Below are 21,646 nucleotides of genomic sequence, written 5' to 3' on the forward strand. Positions count from 1 at the left end.
ACGTGGCTCAGAAAGAGTTAACATGCAAGTTAGTAATATCATGGGCAAAGGCTTGTTATACAAACATGACACAAAAACATTTTATTCAGTAAGTATGCTAGTTTTACAACTTGTGCAGATTTATAGACGCACTTGAAAAAATGAACTGTAATTTGTGTGGTTCCACACAACTGACTCTAGGTTTAAATATTTCATATCATATTTTATTATCATATTTTCTATATTTTTGTTTGTTCTTTTTGTTTACAATGCCCATTACATGGAAAATAGCCATAAAAAATTCAGGCAATTAGTGGTAGATGAGGTAAATCAGTGTATATCGCCTTAAGGAAAAGCTAATTCTATTGACTATGGAGAAGAACAGGCACTCATCTGTTATATCTCTACTACTGACCATTATGTATACCCAGTGGACAGGAAATGTGACAGGACCACAGGAAGTGTTTATTACTTGAGTGGGGATAACCCCTTTGTAGGATGGTGCATGTCTTGATACTCAAAGGAGACCGTTTCCTCAAGATGATGATTTGGTTCCTCCCCGGAACGGAAACACCATACGGGGTCCCTAACAAGGGGCAAAGGTAGGTTGGAGGTGAATTGTGTAACCATAGACGGAAAGCTGTCATATGACAATTACAGGGGAGGACAGACCTTTATATGATTGCAAGAGATAACAGCATTACTAGCTTTGACATTAAACTAGTTTTAGCAACTATGCCAAAGGTTGTGCATTGATTGTTGTGATCAATTCTTGGCTTGGCTGGATTGAAATGTAGGGTAGATGAGAGCAGCAGGGCCATAGGGGAAAATATAGAATTATACAGACGTTGCTTAACAGGTTCAATGTAAATGCAATACTGTAACACACATTCTACTATTAAACCCTTAAGTACAAGTGTTTTGTGTTTTATTGGGTATTACCGATTGGTACCAAGGTGGTAAATACAGAGATAATTTGAAGTATTTACTAGTGCTGTCAAACGATTAAAATATTTAATCGCGATTAATCGCATTAATGTCATAGTTAATTGCGATTAATCACAATTAATCGCACATTTTTATCTATTCTAAATGTCCCTTGATTTCTTTTTGTCCCATTCTTTTTTCACATTTTAATGCTCTTATCAACATGGAAAAGTGGTTCGTATTGCTTCGTGCAAATATTGTTTTTATTGAAAACAACATTGCAATCGCCTGGCTTTGACGAGGGGGCGGAGAATTCGCATGAATCGCATCAGCTGTGTGCTTGGCCATCAAGTGCTATTTCAGACTGGACGTGCTGCGATAGCTCAGTTTACAACGACAAAACACACAGATCACTTTGGTCTTGTCAATGGAACCATTTGGCAACTTTTTAAAAGTAAACTTTCCATTCAGAATCTTATTGGCATCCATTTCGGCGTCTCGCGCTCGCCATCCACACAAAACGTAACGTTAGCCTACTACCAGAGAATGTCTAATATCCGTAAACGGGCTCTGCTACTACTCTTTAGTCGGCCCGCAAGCCAAACAAGTGTGTGTGGCGTGCCTGTTGTTTTGTTTCCGGTCTAGCTAGATCCGGTGTGGTGCTGTAGTTTTTCTAACGTTGGCAGTTGTTGCAACAGCATGTGAAAAAAACTACAAAGTTTGCTAGGCCAAAAAGAGCGTCAATCGCGCGATAAAAAAATTGACGCCGTTAATTTGGGTTTGCGTTAACGCCGTTAATAACGCGTTAAACTGACAGCACTAGTATTTACCCATTAACTATTTACTAACGTGCTGGTTATTACTGGGTAATTTTCACTGGTCCTAATTAGGTAAAGACAGAAGACAAAACTTAGTATTTACATGGAAACGTATAAATATTACTATTTAAATACCTCCGGTAGTAAGTTGGTATCTACAGGAGATATAGCCTATATGGTGAATTATAATGTGTTGTTGGGTAAATAACACTGCTACTAAGTAGGCTAGGTATAGACGGTCAAGCTCCAGCAGAATTACGAAAAAAACATATTCTACTATTACCATGCAGTTACCTAAAGTTAATGTCGGTAACAGTCCACGTCTAATGAGAATATAATTCTAATATAATATAATTCTTTCTAATAAAATACCTTTTCAGATATACATTTATCGATGATGGCCTCATTTATTTGACCTCTGCGGGAAGAGTTTTCCTCTACTATCATGGTAAATCTTCTTGGATACTGGGTATGTTCCTGCACATGTTTGCACTATTTACTCAGTAAGTAATCTGAAACTGGACTGTAAAAGGAAGCCGTGTTTGTTTCCATGGTGTTACCAGGTTCTTATTGTATTCTTTGTAAGCGAATACCACTTTGTCAACGTTACCCTTAGTATGAACGTGTAATATCAGTTCCAAGGCAATACCAGGTAAAACATGGTTATGTTCTTAGTAAGTAATCTGAAACTGGACTGTAAAAGGAAGCCGTGTTTGTTTCCATGGTGTTACCAGGTTCTTACCATATTCTTTGTGAGCCAATACCACTTTGTCAATGTTACCCTTAGTATGAACTTGTACTATACGTTCCAAGGCGATACCAGGTAAAACATGGCTATGTACTCAGTAAGTAATCTGAAACTGGACTTTAAAAGGAAGCCGTGTTTGTTACCATGGTGTTACCGGGCTCTTACCGTATTCTTTGTAAGCGAATACCACTTTGTCAATGTTACCCTTAGTATGAACTTATAATATAAGTTCCAAGGCGATACCAGGTAAAACATGGTTATGTTCTAAACTGGACTGTAAAAGGAAGCCGTGTTTGTTTCCATGGTGTTACCAGGTTCTTACCATATTCTTTTCAACTGTTCATTCCCTTTTCCATGCAATAAGCACAAACTTGGATTATGTTTATAAGAAAAACATGACACTTCACTCTGTAAATTGTAACATTATTTTAAATTAGAGCATTGTTTCCATGGCATGACATGAACAAATAAAAAGGTTAAATCACAATTGCCCCAATGATGGCAGTCAAAGCTATGTGCTCTTGTCGACATTTAGTTTTCGGCAGAGGGTCATGCTCCTGGTGCGCCGAACACGATAGCGGTGGATATCATCCTCTGGACTGTGAACTACTAGCCTGGCTGCCAGCCCAACTTCTCCGCGCCCACAAAAAAATTTGGTCGGGAAGTTAGGTCTGGAGGGTCTCGTATTGGGAACAACTACATAAAACCAGGATCGGGATGGACAAATCAAATTGCTTTATACGATGATGGACAGATGATCAACAGTAACGTAATCAACAATGTCACGAAAGAGCCCTTGGGTTGAATTTGTTTTCAACAAACAACATATTACGTTGTTCTGATTGGTTGTAGGTCTATCCAATTGAGCGAAGAGGCATTTGTTTTACGAGTTTGGTTGAAACACGCCCCGTAGTCACAGCCCAACGGAGAGTTTTCAGACTCATATTCTGACTAGAATTATGAGTATGACAACGTCAGGCAAGTGAACTGCAAGACAGATCATAAAAAGAAAATAAACATGTTAGCAACGTGGACGAGCAACCAGGCAATGTTGACTGAGGTAGCTGTCTAGCAATGTGCTAACATTACCTATAGCCTAACTTTATTTTCAAAATACATGTTATTAGCACAAGATCATTTAATAGGCATTTATATACTTTTTCTTGACAAATAAATGATGTAATTAGGCTGTGTGTTATTTTGTGACTTACCTAGTAATGCAAGACTGATGCTGGAGTTAGCTCACGAAACCAACCAACCACTCATTGATGACAGAAAATCTTCAGAATAAAACCCGGAACTTCCATATATTAGTTGGCAGGTGATTGGATGAACCATTGGTCTATTATCGTCCATTACCTACTAGTAGAACGATGATCGGTCCAGAACATATTTTGAGGCCAAAATTAGCCATTTAAATCTTTGCTAGCCATTTTAATCTCACGATGCGTGATATCTGCGTCCACAGTTTTTCTCGCTAAGAAAACGAAGCTCCTGAGTGCTAATACAACTTAAAGTCATTGAACATCTGTTTTAGTAGTATGACATTAACAAATATATTACTTCAGAGGACGGCTCAAGGCGGTAAAAGCTTAATAAGAAGGCTCCAAAGGGAGAGGCGGCTGGCAAGGAAAAAACGATGCCCAGTGTGGAACCACTTCTAAAGAACCAAAACTACCACAGCATCCTTGGCAACCACACAGGATACACTCAGATAAATGTGGCAATTGATTATTCTGTACTCTAAAATAAAATAGGTAGAATCTTAGATATTTGTAGACTATGTTTTATGTTACAGGAGCTGTAGAAAAAACAAACCATAGGGGCCAAACTAATACTGACGTGTTCTATGGTATGAAGTTATTGAATTTTGAGTTTTTATATGGAGGTTTGTATAGATTTAACATTTGTTCATGTTTGGTCAATAATGTTACAATTTACAGAGTGAAGTGTCCCGTTTTCCTTTGAAACAATCCAAGTTTGTGTTTATTGCATGAAAAGGGAATGAACAGTTGAAAAGGATATGGTAAGAGCCTGGTAACACCATGGAAACAAACACAGCTTCCTTTTACAGTCCAGTTTCAGATTACTTACTGAGTATATAGCCATGTTTTACCTGGTATCGCCTTGGAACTTATATTACAAGTTCATACTAAGGGTAACATTGACAAAGTGGTATTCGCTTACAAAGAATACGGTAAGAGCTTGGTAGCACCATGGTAACAAACACGGCTTCCTTTTACAGTCCAGTTTCAGATTACTTACTGAGTACATAGCCATGTTTTACCTAGTATCGCCTTGGAACTTATATTACAAGTTTATACTAAGAGTAACATTGACAAAGTGATATTCGCTCACAAAGAATATGGTAAGAACCTGGTAACACCATGGAAACTAGGGATGGGAAGATTCACCGATTTGCATCGGTGCATCGGCATAAAAGTTCACGATGCGATGGCCCGGATTAAAAAAGTGTGCACCGGATACAATGTGGGATGAAATCGCGATGCATCGTTTCTAACATCTTTGCATCGGTATAATCCGATGTATTTATATAGAATGATGTGTATGCGAACACCTTTAGTATTTAGAAATTTGACTAATGATTTGTGACCAATAATTTTATAATTAGTTAGTTTCTTAAGCACGCTCTTATCTCCACTGCTGTCAGTGGCCGATTATCGTGAAGTATCTCGGCAAAGTTTCGCGCGAGTTGGAGGCGTGTTCGGGCGAGTGTTATGGCGGAGGAAGAGTTACACGTTACTACAAATTGCAATAAATCCAAGGTTTGGCAACACTTCGGATTTTACAAGAAAGCTGGGCAATTTGACAAGACCCATGCAATTGGAAAGATATGTTGTGCTGCTATAAAGTACACAGGCAGCACGGCTAATTTAGATTGTCACCTGAAGAGGCTACATGGTATTTGTGTGGAGACGTCTGCCTCCCCCTCTGATTCAGCTGGCTACTGTCAGTGGCTAGCTCCATCGGTACCCTAAGCAAGAATAGGAAGCTATTTTCCGACAAAACAAATCCCTGTTGTGTACGACAAAGTAAGACGAGAGATAGCTGAGTCATTGAGAAAATGTTTAGGGAAAAAGTAGAACGTATTAGTTCAATTTAGTGTGTTGTATTATGACAGTGTTTACAGCAGCTTGTGACTGCCTTTAATAGTTTACCCTTTTTTACATTCAGAGAACACATACAACAGGAAAGAAGGACTGGTTTAAGGCAAGGTCTAGGCCTGATGTTATTTTATCTATTGTCAGAGACTTTTAATATGTGAAATAAAACTTTCACTTGTTAAGTTAAATGATGATTTGCAGTCTGACAAAGAAATAAATCATAGCATAAATGTAAATCAATATGTACCATATTAAATTGCATGGCATCATATTCCCTTTGCATCACATCTCATTGAATCGCATCGTGTCGAATCGCACTGCATCGCAATAGGGGTGAATCGTATCGTATCGCATTAGTAGTTGCTTTTATGTATCTTTAATGTATCGGATCGTTGGCAGTGCATCGAGATGTGTATTGCATCGTCCTCAGTGATGGAGATGCACATCCCTAATGGAAACATACAAGGCTTCCTTTTACAGTCCAGTTTCAGATTACTTACTGAGTAAATAGTCCAAACATGCGCTGGAACATACCCAGTATCCAAGAAGATTTACCATGATAGTAGAGGAAAACTCTTCCAGCGGAGGCCAAGTAAATGAGGCCATCATCATCTTACTACCAGAGGTATTTAAATAGTAATATTTATAAGTTTCCAGGTAAATACTAAGTTTTTTATTCTGTTTTTACCTAATTAGGAGCAGTGAAAATTACCCAGTAATAACCAGCACGTAAGTAAATAGTTAATGGGTAAATACTTCAAATTATCTCTGTATTTACCACCTTGGTACCAATCGGTAATACCCAATAATACAGAAAACATACCCAGTAATGACCAGCACGTTAGTATTTAGTTAATGGGTAAATACTTCGAATTAACCCTAGGTACGTGCTCCCTGGACGCAAACATTTCTCTCACACCGCGCTGCCTAAACTTTATGCCGAGTGTAAGGAAAAAGTTGAGGAAGAGACTTATTTTTCTACTACTACGAATCTGTGGTCTATCGTCTTAATTATCGTTATCGAATGTAAATTTAAATATCTATATCGAGAATTTTTTACCCATATCGCCCAGCCCTAGTCTGTCAGCAGTCTTTTTCAGCATGTTGCTTTGTTTGCAATCAAGGACAAAAACAGCTTATCATCAGTATAAAGGTAAATTGTGTTTGTGCAGCAAGAGCACCGTCAATGCCTGCAAAATCACAATGTCCAGGTTTTCAATCTGCAAAGGCTGTAACATCCACAAGATGTCCTCAGTCCCTTGGAACTGAAGCTACCCTATGAAGCTACTTTACACACAGTTAAGAACATAGCAAGAACACACTGACCATTTGCTATGGTCTCTGAAACGGCAACTATTGACAGGGATGTGTCAAAGAGTGAGAAAGGAGGGTACTTGTCACATCTATTGTTTAAACTTACTTACACCGTACCCACTGAGTTTGCCGGAAAAGTCTACTTCTTCTTCCCGCCTAATGACATGCTCTCACTTTTTTTCTTCTGTGCCTCATAGAACAAAAGACACACCTTCAGGTTAGCATTTGTGCGCTAATTTCATTCAATAATGCAGGCAGGGTAAGAACCAATAACTATTATGAGTACTACTCTGGTGTATTTCAATGTTGAAAACTAGTTTTTTTTTAAACTCTTAATTCCCATATATTTATTATTTAATAATTATTAAATATGACTGAATTGAAAGGAAATGAACATGACAATAGGTTCATGTGGTGTGAGGTGAAGGGCTGAACTGTACCTCAGTCATGGCATCGTCAATCTGTTTCAGTTCCTCGTAGTGGTCTCGGGAATCCCGCAATGGTTGCACCATAATCTCCTCTATCTGGGGGAAGAGCTGTGCAGATGCAGTAAATGGTTGGTACCAATCAATGCAAGATGTTGTAAATTGTTAGTCTCTACATTTTCTTTTGGACATTTTCACTCTGTCTCACTTTCAACCAGTGTCTGTTTATGTCTGTGTAAGTGTGTGTGTGTATGTGTATATAGGTGTCTGTCTGTCTGTCTTTCTTTCTGTTTCTTTCATAAACATGACCCACCTTCATTACAGTCTCAAACATGGGAACGAGGACAAATTTGATGAAGCCAATTTGGGCAGTGGGTTTGGTGACTTTGTCCCGATCCATAAAAGGAGCCACAGGCAGACCCTCTGACTTTTCTCTATCACTCTGGACCAAATTAACACATATTTAAGCAGCTATCAAGTGTGAATTTCAGTTTAAACAATGAGAAATTTGAGTTTAACCTTTTAATTCACAATCATGGTATCATGGATTCACTTACCTGCATAAAGTACTCTTCCAGTAGACAATCCACCCAAGGTTCAGCCACTTCTGTAGGCCTCACCTCATTGGAGATGTCACAGCATTTAATAAGAACCATCTTTAGCTGCATGCGCACAAGAAGGACAGGGAATACATCAATACGTATCCCATGTATACATGCAATATACATGCAAAATGTACACTACTTATTGTGTGAATTATACATGTCATCAATACTTGGGTGACATTACTGCTCCTAGTAACGTGTGGAGTACATGTTAATACTTTTATCATAAATTGTAGGAAAAAAACATCACATTACACACGGTGTGTAACATTCTTCAGAAGGCCTTTGTTTACTACATACACAAGTTACATGCTCATCGTTAGTGAAATCAAAGTTGTCCACTTTCTGTTTGAAGGAATCCAATATCTCGCCATGTCTTGCCATGTCAGTGGCCAAGATGAGAGTGATGATAGCCTGTAATGGGGCCAAAATGACAAGAAATATACTATACATGTCCCGGCCCAATGTCTTATTATTAATGTTAACAACACTATGAATGTTATCTGTGTGACTGTGAAGGAGCTATGAATGAACCTGGCGTATCTGCTTGAAGGCCTCTGACTCAATGTTAGCAAAGATGTTACACTCAGGCATTGAGATGATCTGGAAGGCCACTGCGCAGTGATGGTTCTCAAGGGGAGAGATATCATTGTAGCGCACCGCTAGCTCTGTACGAGCATTGATCTGGTACCTGGCAACATACAGATGACAATTTCCTGATAGCATCTAGATAATACGATATGCTTTGACAAATATTGACTTTACTTGCAATATTAGTAAAAAGGAAAAGTATTGCTTCAAGCAAAACAGACTTTAATTGTTTTTACATTTCTATTTAACTTACGTGTTGTTATAGCCAGGATGGTCCAGGTCATGACACACAGCAGCTGTCATGAGGATGCACATGTCAGTCAGGGTCAGCCTCTCCTGAGAAACATACACAAATAAAAGTTTGTCTTGCTATTCTTGGTGGGACTCACAATTCAGTACCATTCAAAATCTGTATCCCCTAACACCTAAACTTAGCCCTAACCTTAAAGTGATAGTTCACCACAAAATGTAGTGCAATCCATTCATCTAGATTGTTTTGGTGTGAGTTGCAGAATTTTTGACATATCAGCAGCTATTTCTTTCTACCAAATTACAACTGACAACCTTGAATACCGTGACTTTCTCGTGATACGGTTGGTGGGTGTAGTTTGGTGGAAAGACAATAGTTACATGAAACTGCTCGCAACAAGGTGTGTAGATTATCTTGAGTAACCAGGGGCCAGTTGCATAAAAATAGACCTAGTCTTATACTTAAATGTAACTTTAAGTCCAACTTACTATAGACACTTAATTGTACCTGTTGCATCAAGCTTCACTATCAGTGACTAACGTAAGACTGACTTAGATAGCCTGTTGCGCTTTGCATTATGGGTAAAATAAGACACTTTGCGAGAAAAGAAAAGATGGAGGACAGAACAGCGATACTTAAAAGAGGAAGATTGATACATTTAAACCTGATGAAAAACTATATCTTTTGGAGGAATACAATACTGAAAAAGTTGTCTTATTAACAAATAGGCTAGTGTATGTGTTGTTAAGCTTCTAAATTTAACCCCAACGTTAATTCCATTTATCAACAACTCCAACGCAGATGCCGACTAGTGCTAGCGTCAATAAAGTGAGTTATGTTATGTACTCACTCGTTTAATAAAATGACATTTTATTCTGCGGAAAAGCAGAACCCAGTCAACATTTTCTGCAGTTACAAATAATACACGTATTCCTTTTTGTAATAAATTATGCTAAGATAATGACGTAGCCTACTAACGATAATTGGCATAGCAACTCAGCCCTAACCGCAAGGTTTAGCCAGGGGGAGAGGTGGCTAACTTTTTTAACCTCAAAATAAGTCAGTCTTACTATTTATGCAACAGACAGGCTTAGTTAGACTAGTCTAACCTGACAATTTAAGACAGTCTAAGGCTAAGACTAGTCTTAAACTACGTTTATGCAACTGGCCCCAGGTCATGATTTTTTCTTATTTTTGTTGTGTGTGTGGGGGGGGGGGGGGGGGGAGTTAGAGTGTGAATTATACAATGGCCGGGTTTCCCAGAGTCGTTAAGAAGCTCTTAACACTAAGAGCTTTGTTGGAGCATTCTAAGAGCGTTCTAGAGCGTTAAGCTCTTAGCGTTAAGAGCTTCTTAACAAATCTGGGAAACCAGGCCAATGACAATCAGGGGGGGTCAACGTCTTCTCCAGAGCGTGTATCGACCCCCCCGACCTGTTGTTTTTACCTCTTTTGGGGGGGTCCAAGTCTTGATTAGGGGGTCAGACCCCCCCAAACCCTCCCATAATTTGCCCCCTGGGGTGGGGACTTTGAGTACCACATGACTAGCTCAATCTAGTTCCAATATATTCGAGAGAAGACAGACATCTCTTTAGCCCGAATCTCCAAAACTCGGCAACTCACACTAAAAACCATTTGGATGGATAAATACTAATACAGGTAAGGGGAAAAATCCAATAAAATCTTTTACATTTTACTATTCTTGTGGACATTTCTTATCCTCACTCCAATTGTTAAACAAGCCCACACACACAGCACTCAAAGTCACAAATGGACACATACTCTCAAACACTTACTTGATACACATTTAAACATGCAAGTGCATGAAATCAGATAAGCAGAAAATTAAGACACAACATACATACATCTACAAAACAGACAATACTGTCTTTCCTGTATCCTCACCTGGAGGTTACAGAGGTGGATCATCCCATACATCATCTGACTGACACAGAAGCAGTGGCGGAAGTTATGAAAAGGGTTGCTGCGATAATTCTCCTGGATTCCTAGCTGAAACACAGAATGAGAAATGCACTGTTCCCATGTAATAACCAGATGTGTCACACTGTGACTCTAAATCAGTACTATACTGTATACTGTTTTGATAGACTAAATTAGATCATGCTGAATCTTACCAGCCATCGTTTGAGTGTGATGGGGTTCATATTGAATTCTTTGACAAGGCCGAGGTCGTGGTACATGTACTCCAAGCAACTCAACATCTACACATTGAAGATACATAGTAAACAGAAAAGTTTCGTCAGAATATGAGAGGTGTCTGGCATATCTTGGTCCTTAATACACGTTTGTTTTAGGAATGATAGACCTCCAACCTCATTGTGTTCCCAGTGCCAGACATCAAATGTTGGCTTCTTAAGGGCTTCAATGGTCTCCTGAGATAGAGTGTACTGTAGACAAACGGACAAAGAGTTAGTGGTGTTTCTTCTGTCCACCATGAAAGTGTAGCAGTGTCTTTTTAAACAGAATTTTACCTTTGGGTAGTTTGGAACGTCGCGCCTTGGCGACAGCTTCTTTCCATCTTCTGTGAAGCTATATTTGCAGCCACATGTCACCCTAAGAACAGAGGCGAGACATGGGGTTTATAAGTAAGTAACACTTTATGAAAACAATGAAAACTAAATCCTTTAATTTCAATGTTGTAGAAGTAAAAAAAATGGTAACAGGGCGGTTTTTAGTAAACATAAGGGCGGGTTTAGTAAGCCTATTGCATATCACCTTGGAAAAAACTTAAATAGTTAAGTTGGTCAAAACAACAACAAAGATCTTGATTTCCCTGACCTTGCTCCTCCCTTGGAAGTCATCTCGTCTCTCAGTTTCCTCAGGTCGTTCTTACACTTTTCAATCTCAACTACCTTCAGGCCTTCCACTGAAACATGTACAAACTGTTAGTTTACAGAGTAAAAAGTGAAACAACTATTTTTTGTAGATCCTTGAGACAAACCTCAGCAAATTTCCTTTTAATGCTAGTTTGTAGCATGACAACATGGAAACACTCTGATGCAGTGTAAACATTAAAGAGTCACTGTCAACAGATAAAAAATCAAGACATGCTGTACAAGAAAAAAGCTGGTTTCTGTTCATGTCCTAGTACTAATACTTGATCAGAGATACCATAATAACATCTCAACTCACACTCCACTCTCTTCTCCAGCATGGCCAGTCTGTTGGTCACCTCCGTCTTTAACTCGTTGATCCTAAAAGCTCTAAAAGAAAAAATACAAAAAAAATGCATTCGTACATTTCCATGGAGAACTTGTGTTGCTTTTTACACTCAAGGAAATGTTTTCTTTTTAACATGTTCAAAGCTGCTGAGGGCCAATGGCAAGTAAAACTGTTGCATTACCTGCTAAACTGCTCAGCAACTTGGGACAGAACATTCTGGAACATGTCCTCCTTATCTGAGAAAGAAGAAATAGGATTTGATTAATTATTTAAGAATGTATTTTCTTTCTGTTCCTTTGTTTGTGTTTGTGCTTTTCCCCCCAACCTACTCTAAACTTTGAGAGTAAATGTATATTTCAGATGAAGTAAATATAGCCATATTTATTTCAATATAATTGTATAAAAATATCAACCATAATACATTAAAAGCAAATAAAATGTCCCTAATAAATGTTTCTGCTTACCCCCCACCTGGCCAGCTGACTGAGGCATTACCTTGTATAAGGAGCTGAAAAGGCAAAAACACAAATATGATATGATTATCCTGAAAGAAAGTCATCAAACTTTAGAGTTGGTACATTTCAATGACTATGTTTTGGTACTATAGTTTAGTGGCATGTGTTATAACATAAAATAAACACAGAATCTGGAATGGGGGCATTTTCAAGTGGTGATACATTTCAGCATGTCACAACTATTCAATAATTACCATAACACATCATCGTAGTCCCTGTTTAACTGTAATGTTAGCGTATTGTGTAGTTAGACAGTATTTGCTTCAGACAGTAAGTTAAATGATACCCAAAAGCTGGCTTTTCTATCCTCTAGTTTCAGTCATAAGACTTTTTTACATTTAACGTAAAAATAACTAAAAATAAAACTAAAGTAGTATTTTCTTACTTTGGAGTGTTGGTGGGCATGGTGGGATCTATGGAAATAAGCGCTCCCTCTGAGTCCACCAGCATTATAGCAGTGTTCCTGAGGATAAACCAAACACGCATCAAAGTAGGATGATGGACTGATTTTGTAAGACAGTTATATCTGCATGCTTGAGTGGAAAAGAAAATCATGGAATGAAAAAAACCTTTGTGGACAACCCTTCAAAGAAGGTCCCTAATGCAGTCTTCAAGGGCACTAGCAGGATGAGTCATGTTGGTTGGCTAGCATAATGAGCTAACATTGTTTATTAGTTGTGAGTGCATATCTATCTGTGTGTGTGTATGTGTGTGTGTGTGTGTGTGTGTGTGTGTGAGAGAGAGAGAGAGAGAGAGAGAGAGAGAGAGAGAGAGAGAGAGAGAGAGACAGACAGACAGACAGACAGACAGACAGAGAGAAATGCCACAGACCTTGCTATGTTTGAAGAGGAGCACAGAAGTTCTCGGATGTCAGAAGGGCTACAGTACCGACTGAAAATCACCTGAAAACAGACAAAAAAGATTTTCTCATTAACATTATTTATGTTCGTACTTGTACAATATACTGAACACTAGAACATTGTAAGCACTAACACTGTAAGCAGACACTGTACTGGAGGACACCCGGGAACAATTTTGGAAGTATTGTGATGGTAGTCTAAATAAAAGCACAGAAAGCACATTTCACGCCTATTAAGGTTATTAAGGTGAAGTGGGTTTACACTGAATGAACCGTCAACAACTGCTGAGAGTAGAGCATGTTCTCTCCAGGTGTCACTTTAACCCTTGTGTCACAACCACCTGTGACGCACGTCACCTCTTGTCTTTATTTTTGACATGACCTGACATTTGACCCACAGACATTGGCTTGAGAAAATGATAACTTCAGTCAATGAATTATGCTTACTCATTTGTCCCAGATGTAAAAATCAACAAGACTCCTGGTTGTCTTATGAATAAAACTACTACAATTACAAACCATGACAAGACTAATTTTGGTATTTGGACTTCAAAACAACATTATCTACTTTTCATATCTTTTTTTGTTGCTTCAAGCAAGATCACTCATTTGATTTGTCAAATTAACACAACCCAAATAAAAACCTCACATTACTGAAAAACAACGTTGAACACAATTGATTGTTCAAATGAATGTTACCATTCCATTAGTAGGCCAAGCTGCAGGAAAACCCTGGTAGAAAGAATACGTTCACATACCCTTTGCACTTTCCCATCTACATCCAGGTAAATCTTTTTTGGCGCATATGATGAGGAACTGGAACCCATGCTGACCTTCAGAAAGGTCACCTGTATTGTAGTTCACCTACTGGTCCCTGAATACTCACCTGTTATCCACCCAATACAAGAACTGGATTAAATCCACAGCCTAACGTAAGCCAAGGTTCTGTTTTTTACATCTCATTAACATTTTATAGTTCATATATTCATTCATTTTATAACATTCATTCATTTTTTGTGTCAATGTTTTTAACAGTTTGCTGCAATTACTTTTAAGTAACATTTTTAAGTGTGAAATAGATCAGCCACATTACAATTATTTTGAATAATAATTACTGAAATAAAACATAAATTACCAGCAAAGAAAAAAACAAACTTGTCAAATCAAAAGTAATTGTACATTCAAAGGAATGGATGAAAAAATAAGCGTAATGAAAACTACAGTACCTGTATCCCTGCCAAATGCAACAGCCTTTCCCTTACACACCGCTGTAGACATACAACATTGAAACCTGAGGAAGAAACCACTATAATTCCCTTAAATATAACCCTTCTTCCACACACACACACACTCCCTGTTGCTAGGGGACCCGTTACTACGGCAAAGTAGGCTGTCCCTTGACTCTTTCATGTCATTACCTCCCTTTAGAAAGCACACATCCAGAGATGGAATCATTCCCACCATCCTCAATCTCTGTTACAGCTTTGAAGGTTTGGTTATATAAAAGAGAAATTATACATAACAGGTGTCTGGGCAATTAATAATTAATAAAGAATAGTTGCTTTGACCCTTGGTTTAACTAAGGGTCAACAAAAAGAAAGAGCCAGGTGGTGATAGAAGTCCATGATGGTTTCAACCTTTCTGAACAGGAAATTACAAATGCAACATGTATATCATGTTATAAATGCTTTTTCTGTTGTTTTTTAATTAATCTACTTGGGGCTTGTAAATAATATTAAACTTTTTTTTGTATTATTTGTTATGATACATTTGTTACTTCAGTATTCATACATACTGAATTGTGAATGAGTGAATTGCACATCAAATGTCACCTTCAAATTGAAGTGGAATAATTTCACACTGTTGTAATTATGAAGATGAAGAATGAGTATGGATTATATGATGAAGAATGACATTTAATTACTTTTATACTATATACTTTTATACTTTATATCTTTATATGTTACATCTTATACTTTTATATGGTACAGTATTGAAAAAGCCTGATGCAAAGTAGTTGACTGTTTAGTATTTCCCCTAAAATATAGAAGGAAAATTAAGCCCAAAGTGTTAATCTAGATGATTGTGAATGGGTGTGAGATAAGTCTATGTGAGCAACTTCCTATTATATGAAAAACTACAAGACCCAGCAGAAATGAGGCCGGAGCCCAGTGTAACTGGCCGTCAAGGTCAGAATAGGTCTACAAAAAATAGATGAATTCTCTATGCATCTGCAATCTGAATCTCTCAGAGAGAGAGATCCAATAAGAAGTTAGATGAATTGTGACAAAACAAATATTGTACCAATAATAAAACTTAGAGAACTGATAAGGTTTTGATATAAAAGAAAGTGTTTGGAGAGAATTTCTTCAGTCTGGTTCTGCAGAATCACACACACATTTTTTGGGAATCACACTGCCTTTTTGGATTCTAATAAAACTCTTTGCATCAAACTGTCGGATTTCCTGTGCTGTTTAAAACTTAGAATTTTTTTGATCCAAGACTTAGACTTAGTACGTTGAATTTTAACTTCTTCAATTGACGACCACGAAGGGACAAAAGTACTGTGGCCCTGATGTGCAAAAGACTCCCCTTAATATGAGTACATCCCCCAAATGAAAACACCCCCCCCAAAAACGAGTCAACTCCCCCCAAATCGGATGACTTGTTCATCTCCTCCAATACAAAAGCACGCTCCCCCAAATGGAAAACGACATTACATTAACTCTGAACGGAAAGGGTAGGTACTACACTTCAGCGCTGATTGGATGCAGTAGGCTAACTAACAAGATAAGAAATTGATCGACAGAAGTACAAAATGCCATAGCCTGACACAGTTAGGTGCACCAGGCCATTTATTTGGGTATCGAAGCATGTAGCATAGGCTACTAATGCAACAGCATAAATTGCGTGTTAAACGTAAACATTGATAGCCAAACAACTAGTCCACGTAACTCTGTCATTGTCATGAACTTGATCGTTTTGGTTGGAAGGAAAGATGACACATTTGTGTTAACAATTCAGAGTCATGACACTACTCTTATAATCAGGGTCATTCCTATGAACCAATCTTAGAAATGCTGTTAACGTTTTACAATATTAAAATAAGTACAATGCCCACGCTAAAAACGCAGTTGAAGGAAGCAGGACTTGTCAGAAGAAAGAACTAATAGTCAACTACTAGAACAAAATGCCACAATGACAGAGTAACGTGGACCAGGATATAGTTGTTTGGCTATGGATTTTTACATTTAACACGCAATACTTTTGCATAAGTATCGTACTATTTGCTACATTCTTCGATAGCCAAACAAATGTCCCGGTGCACTTAACTCAGGCTATTGCATTTGGTACTTCTGTCGATCAATTTCTTATCTTGTTAGTTAGCCTATTGCATCCAGTCAGCGCTGAAGTGTAGTACCTACCCTTTCCGTTCAGAGTTGATGTCATGTGTTTTTGAGTTAATGTAATGTCGTTTTCCATTTGGGGGAGCGTGTTTTTGTATTGGGGGGAGGTGAACAAGTCATCCGATTTGGGGGGAGTTGACTAGTTTTCGGGGGGAGTGTTTTCATTTGGGGGATGTACTCATATTAGGGGGCGTCTTTTGCACTTCAGGGCCACCGTACAAAAGCGATAGGACCAGTCCTGTCTGGAGGGACAAGCACCTCCACACGGACTATGCTGACTGTTGGATAGAGTTGATCAATAAAAAACAGTACTCTATCATCAGCCAGGATATTTTTGTGGGCCCTGAGGGAGCTGCCGCAGCTGTAACACTCCCACCAGACTTGCAAGAATGGTATCAAATACAAAATTCTACTCCACACATTACACTAATGACAACTGAAGGACATAGGACTAGAGAATTAGGACCAATGGTTAAAGCAGCTTTACATGTATTAGAATGGAGGCCCACAAACAATAAGAACATACACATATCCACCGACACACGTTTTAATAGAATTTCTGCAAAGAATTATAACATAGGGACAGCAGAGACAGTGATATTGAATATACAGACACCCACCAAACTATGCTTACTTTCAGAACATAAAGATTTGTTAGAACAAGTGCCCCCGACATTATGGTAAAAACACAAGACAGTTGAAGGTTACATAAAATCAGCAGAGCCCATACACGTAAACATAAAGGAGGGAGTAAGATTACCCTACCAGAGATAATATCCTCTCCGACAACACGCCATAGACGGGATTAGACCGACCATTACAGGTCTAGTGAATGCAGGAGTCTTGATTGAAACTAAAAGCCCCTGCAATACACCCATCTTTCCAATAAAGAAGCCACATTCTAATGATTATCGATTGGTACATGATCTGCGAGCAATTAACTCCATTGTAAACGTTCCAAAGGCGGTCATGCCGAACCACATACATTGCTCTCGAATATCCCACCAGGTACAAAATGGTATACAGTCTCTGTTCTGCTTTCTTCGCAGTACCTTTACACAAGGACTCGCAATATCTGTTTGCTTTCACCTATGAAGGTAAACAAATGACATCCACTCGTTTGCCTCAGGGATTCCTGGACAGCCTGCACAGTGTTTAATCGAGTGTTGACCAAACACTGCGAAATCTGCATGTTGCAAGTACCGTCTTACAGTATGCCGATGACATTTGAATTTGTAGCAGCTCGAAAGAGCAGTGCGAGAAAGACTCTGTCACACTGTTAACACAGCTGGCAGAGGGAGGTCATAAAGTCAGTAAAGACAAGTTACAGTTTTGTCAGACAACTGTAGATTATCTGGGCAGGAGGCTTAGTGGGAACAGGAGACAGATAGCCTTGTCACAGATAGAAGCCATTGTCAAGGCACCCAAACCTCAGACGGTAGGACAAATGCTTACCTTGTTGGGAATGGCGGAATACAGCAGACCATGGATTTGTGATTATGCTCTCAAAACAGCACCTCTGCGAGCCCTTATTAGGGCTGCAGGGCAGACTAGTAATGCTGCTACATTGCAGTGGACCGAAGAGGCGGAGGGAGCTTTTTTAGCTCTTAAAAGTGACATGCAATCAGCCCCCGCCCTTGGCAATCCCGATTACTCTAAACCATTTCATCTATATGTTGCAGAACGAGCTGGATATGCTACTGCAGTACTGTTACAGGACACGACTATAGGGAAACAACCATTGGCCAATTACAGTACAAAACTTGACAATGTAGAAGCAGGACTGCCACCCTGCTATCAGGGATTGGCAGCCGCTGTTTTTGCGTTCAAGAAGGCTTCATCGCTGACGATGGGACACCCAGTAACTCTGTACACGTCCCATCAGCTATATGCCTTACTCACAAGCCGACAATTTGTGTTGACTCAGGCCAGGAGAACTGGCTACGAGGTGATACTGTCTGCCCCAGAGCTCACCATACAAAGGTATGACACAGTAAACCCAGCAACTAAGATGGTGTTGCCAGTAGATGGGACACCACACGATTGTGTCCACGACACCGACATATTTATGCGCACACGCCAAGACCTGCACAACGAACCTATCACAGCAGACCTCACATTGTTTGTGGATGGATTTTGCTTTAGGGATGCTGTGGGCAATCATGCGGGTTACGGCGTGGTGCAGCTCAAAGATGACAGCACATTTGAAACCATCCCATCTGTAAAGGTTGATCAACCGTGTTCAGCCCAATTGGCTAAGATCAAAGCTCTTACAGCAGCATGCCTGTTGGCAAAGGGTTAGAGTGTTAATGTTTATACTAACTTTGCATATGCATATGGCGTGTGTCATGTGTATGGTAACATATGGAAGCAGAGAGGCTTCCGCAGAGCCGATGGTACAGTAATCAGCCACGGACAGTCCATTTTCACAACTGTTGGAGGCCATGCAGCCTTGGCCATAATTAAATGCCCTGCCCACCAAAAGACTGACACTCTCATTGCCAAAGGAGACAACATGGCCGATGAGACAGCCAGGCAAGCAGCAACGGGGACAGGGGCAGTAATGGGACCCCTTCAGGTGACTGATGACCCTGCCCCACTCACCACTTTATCTTCTCTTGCGTTAGCCCAAGACCGGGTTAGTCCTCAGGAAAAAGATATGTGGTTGAAACGGGGGGCCATGCAAAACACTCAAGATGGACCCAACAAAGGTCGTCTTGCCTAGTACGTTGCTACGCTTTGCAATTAAGAATGCGCATGGAACTGACCATTGCGCCAGGGGGGAGATTGTAAGACGCCTTCAAAGCGTGTGGTGATCACCATATTTAGCTGCCACAGTTGATAGAGTGCTACACAAATGCAAAGTATGTGCACAGTACAATGTTAGGAAGACATTTTCTGCTCCCATATCACACATTCTAACGCCAGACGGACCATTTAGACATCTGATGATAGATTATGTAGACATGACACAACGTATAGGAAGGCTGAGATACATCTTGGTAGTAATCTGTCGGTTTAGTAGATGGATAGAGGCGGTGCCAACTGCAGGTCCAGATTCCCGATCAGTAGTTAAATTTCTGTGTAGAGAGGTCTTTCCAAGATTTGGAATCCCGGACAGCATAAGCTCAGACAATGGACCGCATTTTGTGGCTGAAACATTTAAATTGGCATTGAAAATGCTAGGTATCAGACAAAGGTTTGGCTGTGTGTACCATCCTCAATCACAAGGGACAGTTGAGAGAGCCAATGGTATCTTGAAGGCCAAGTTGGCAAAAATCATGGCTGATGGTAAGTTAAACTGGGTATAGGCTTTACCGCTGGCACTAATGGCAATGCGCTCGAGTACTAACCGACTAACATTTCTAACACCGCATGAAATGGCAACTGGAAGACCCCCGTTGAGGGTCCTCCCCTTGAAAAATTGGACGGCTGTGCCTGGAGATTGGGTTTACGTAAAGGTATTCAAAAGAAAGTGGAACGAGCCCAGACGGGAAGGTCCCTTCAAAGTCTGTCTAACAACCCAAACAGCCCTAAAAGTTGACGGTAAGAAGTTTTGGTACCATTTCAATCACTGCTGTAAAGCCAAAGATCCAGAAAAAAATGAGGCACATAAGAGAGGAGCAGCTCAACCAGAGACAGAAGGGGCTGTTGTCACCGCCCCGCAGGGACTCCAAGATGGGGATGGACACTCCTTCTCGCAGGGACCCAGACGATCTCACAGACTGGTCCAGTAAAGACTTGCAAACAACCAAAACACTAACAGCAGCTGCCCAGCTATTAAGAAATTACCAAAGCCAGATGTAGCAGACAGCTGAGAGAGCACCAAGTGTTAGGGCCACCACGAGACAGGAGAGGGACGCCCCAGACTGTGCAACTAAGATATGATCAGGGTTAGGGATAATGCTAATATGGACAATACGACACCTGACATCCCCTATATATCCTCAACAAAATCTAACTCTACAACATGTTTCACCCACCACACATCCCCAAGAAAACCTGACTCCACAACATATCTTACCCACACAATATCCCCAACACGACCCAACCCTACAAAATGTTTTACCACCAATAAGTTAAAAACACTAAAGGAAGATGTGCAGATGGCCAAGTGTGCCCTTGCTGTAGGGACGCTGGCGGCAAATCTAGGATATATACCATTAGCTGAAGACGTCAATTTAACATATAATATACCACCAGACCGAAATGTGATAATAACATCCAGCCCCGGTAAAATAATAATCTACAGTCATTCCCAGAGTACAATGTGCATGAAAAATGGAACTACAACAGTAATAATAAAATGCTTGAAAACGCGATGTATTGATGTAAACGCAAAACGAGTAATGGATAAACAAAAAGCCATAAACATGATCAAAATATACGCCGTGACCCGTCGAGTCAAACGCAGCAGGGATAGTGGCTATACGTTAAAAACGGTGCAATTAAAGTCCAACATGTTTTATGACTGGCTGAAGTACTCCGCTCAGCAAGTAAGTCAGGAAACCTGTGAAGCATGTTACAATGCAAAAAGACTTCCACAGATCAGGCCCATTCCAGGTAGCGCAATAGGGTCCTGTACGGACCGAGACCAGTACTTTGCTTACTGTACTATGTACATGGCGAATGGTAATTACCAAAGTATGACTAAGGATGAGATGGTCTGCCCGCGCAAACTAGATGAAACCCAAAAAGAAGACCAACCACACCAATCCAACCACTCAGTCTGTTTCACCCTGGATCATTCTGTTCACTTTGGAATATTCTGTTACATCCTGGAGTACTCAATTTTACCACGGATTATTCTGTCCCCCATTAAAATATACTGCCCCCTTTGGACACCCCGCCGGAGACCCAATCCATTTCCCCAATTATCTTCACACATCCAACCCCATCCCCT

General features: G+C 39.8%; 1 protein-coding gene across 1 annotated transcript; it reads right to left on the reverse strand.

Moving 5' to 3' along the window:
* Positions 1-427: 427 nt before the first annotated feature.
* pde9ab (phosphodiesterase 9ab) lies at positions 428-14,677 on the reverse strand. The gene is made up of 20 exons (XM_084698246.1): positions 14,563-14,677; positions 14,095-14,222; positions 13,309-13,379; positions 12,863-12,940; positions 12,427-12,470; positions 12,144-12,198; positions 11,933-12,003; positions 11,579-11,666; positions 11,272-11,353; positions 11,113-11,187; positions 10,915-11,001; positions 10,685-10,789; positions 8,786-8,868; positions 8,476-8,632; positions 8,242-8,355; positions 7,894-7,998; positions 7,650-7,778; positions 7,352-7,447; positions 7,018-7,101; positions 428-565 (listed from the first exon to the last, which is right to left on the reverse strand). Exons 2-19 carry the CDS (start codon positions 14,161-14,163, stop codon positions 7,051-7,053), a joined length of 1,560 nt encoding a protein of 519 aa, XP_084554372.1. The 5' UTR covers positions 14,164-14,222; positions 14,563-14,677; the 3' UTR covers positions 428-565; positions 7,018-7,050.
* Between the last annotated feature and the right edge of the window lie 6,969 nt (positions 14,678-21,646).

This window comes from Hypomesus nipponensis, chromosome 5 (assembly GCF_054491055.1).
Source record: "Hypomesus nipponensis isolate SF chromosome 5, ASM5449105v1, whole genome shotgun sequence".
Taxonomy (NCBI): Eukaryota; Metazoa; Chordata; class Actinopteri; order Osmeriformes; family Osmeridae; genus Hypomesus; species Hypomesus nipponensis.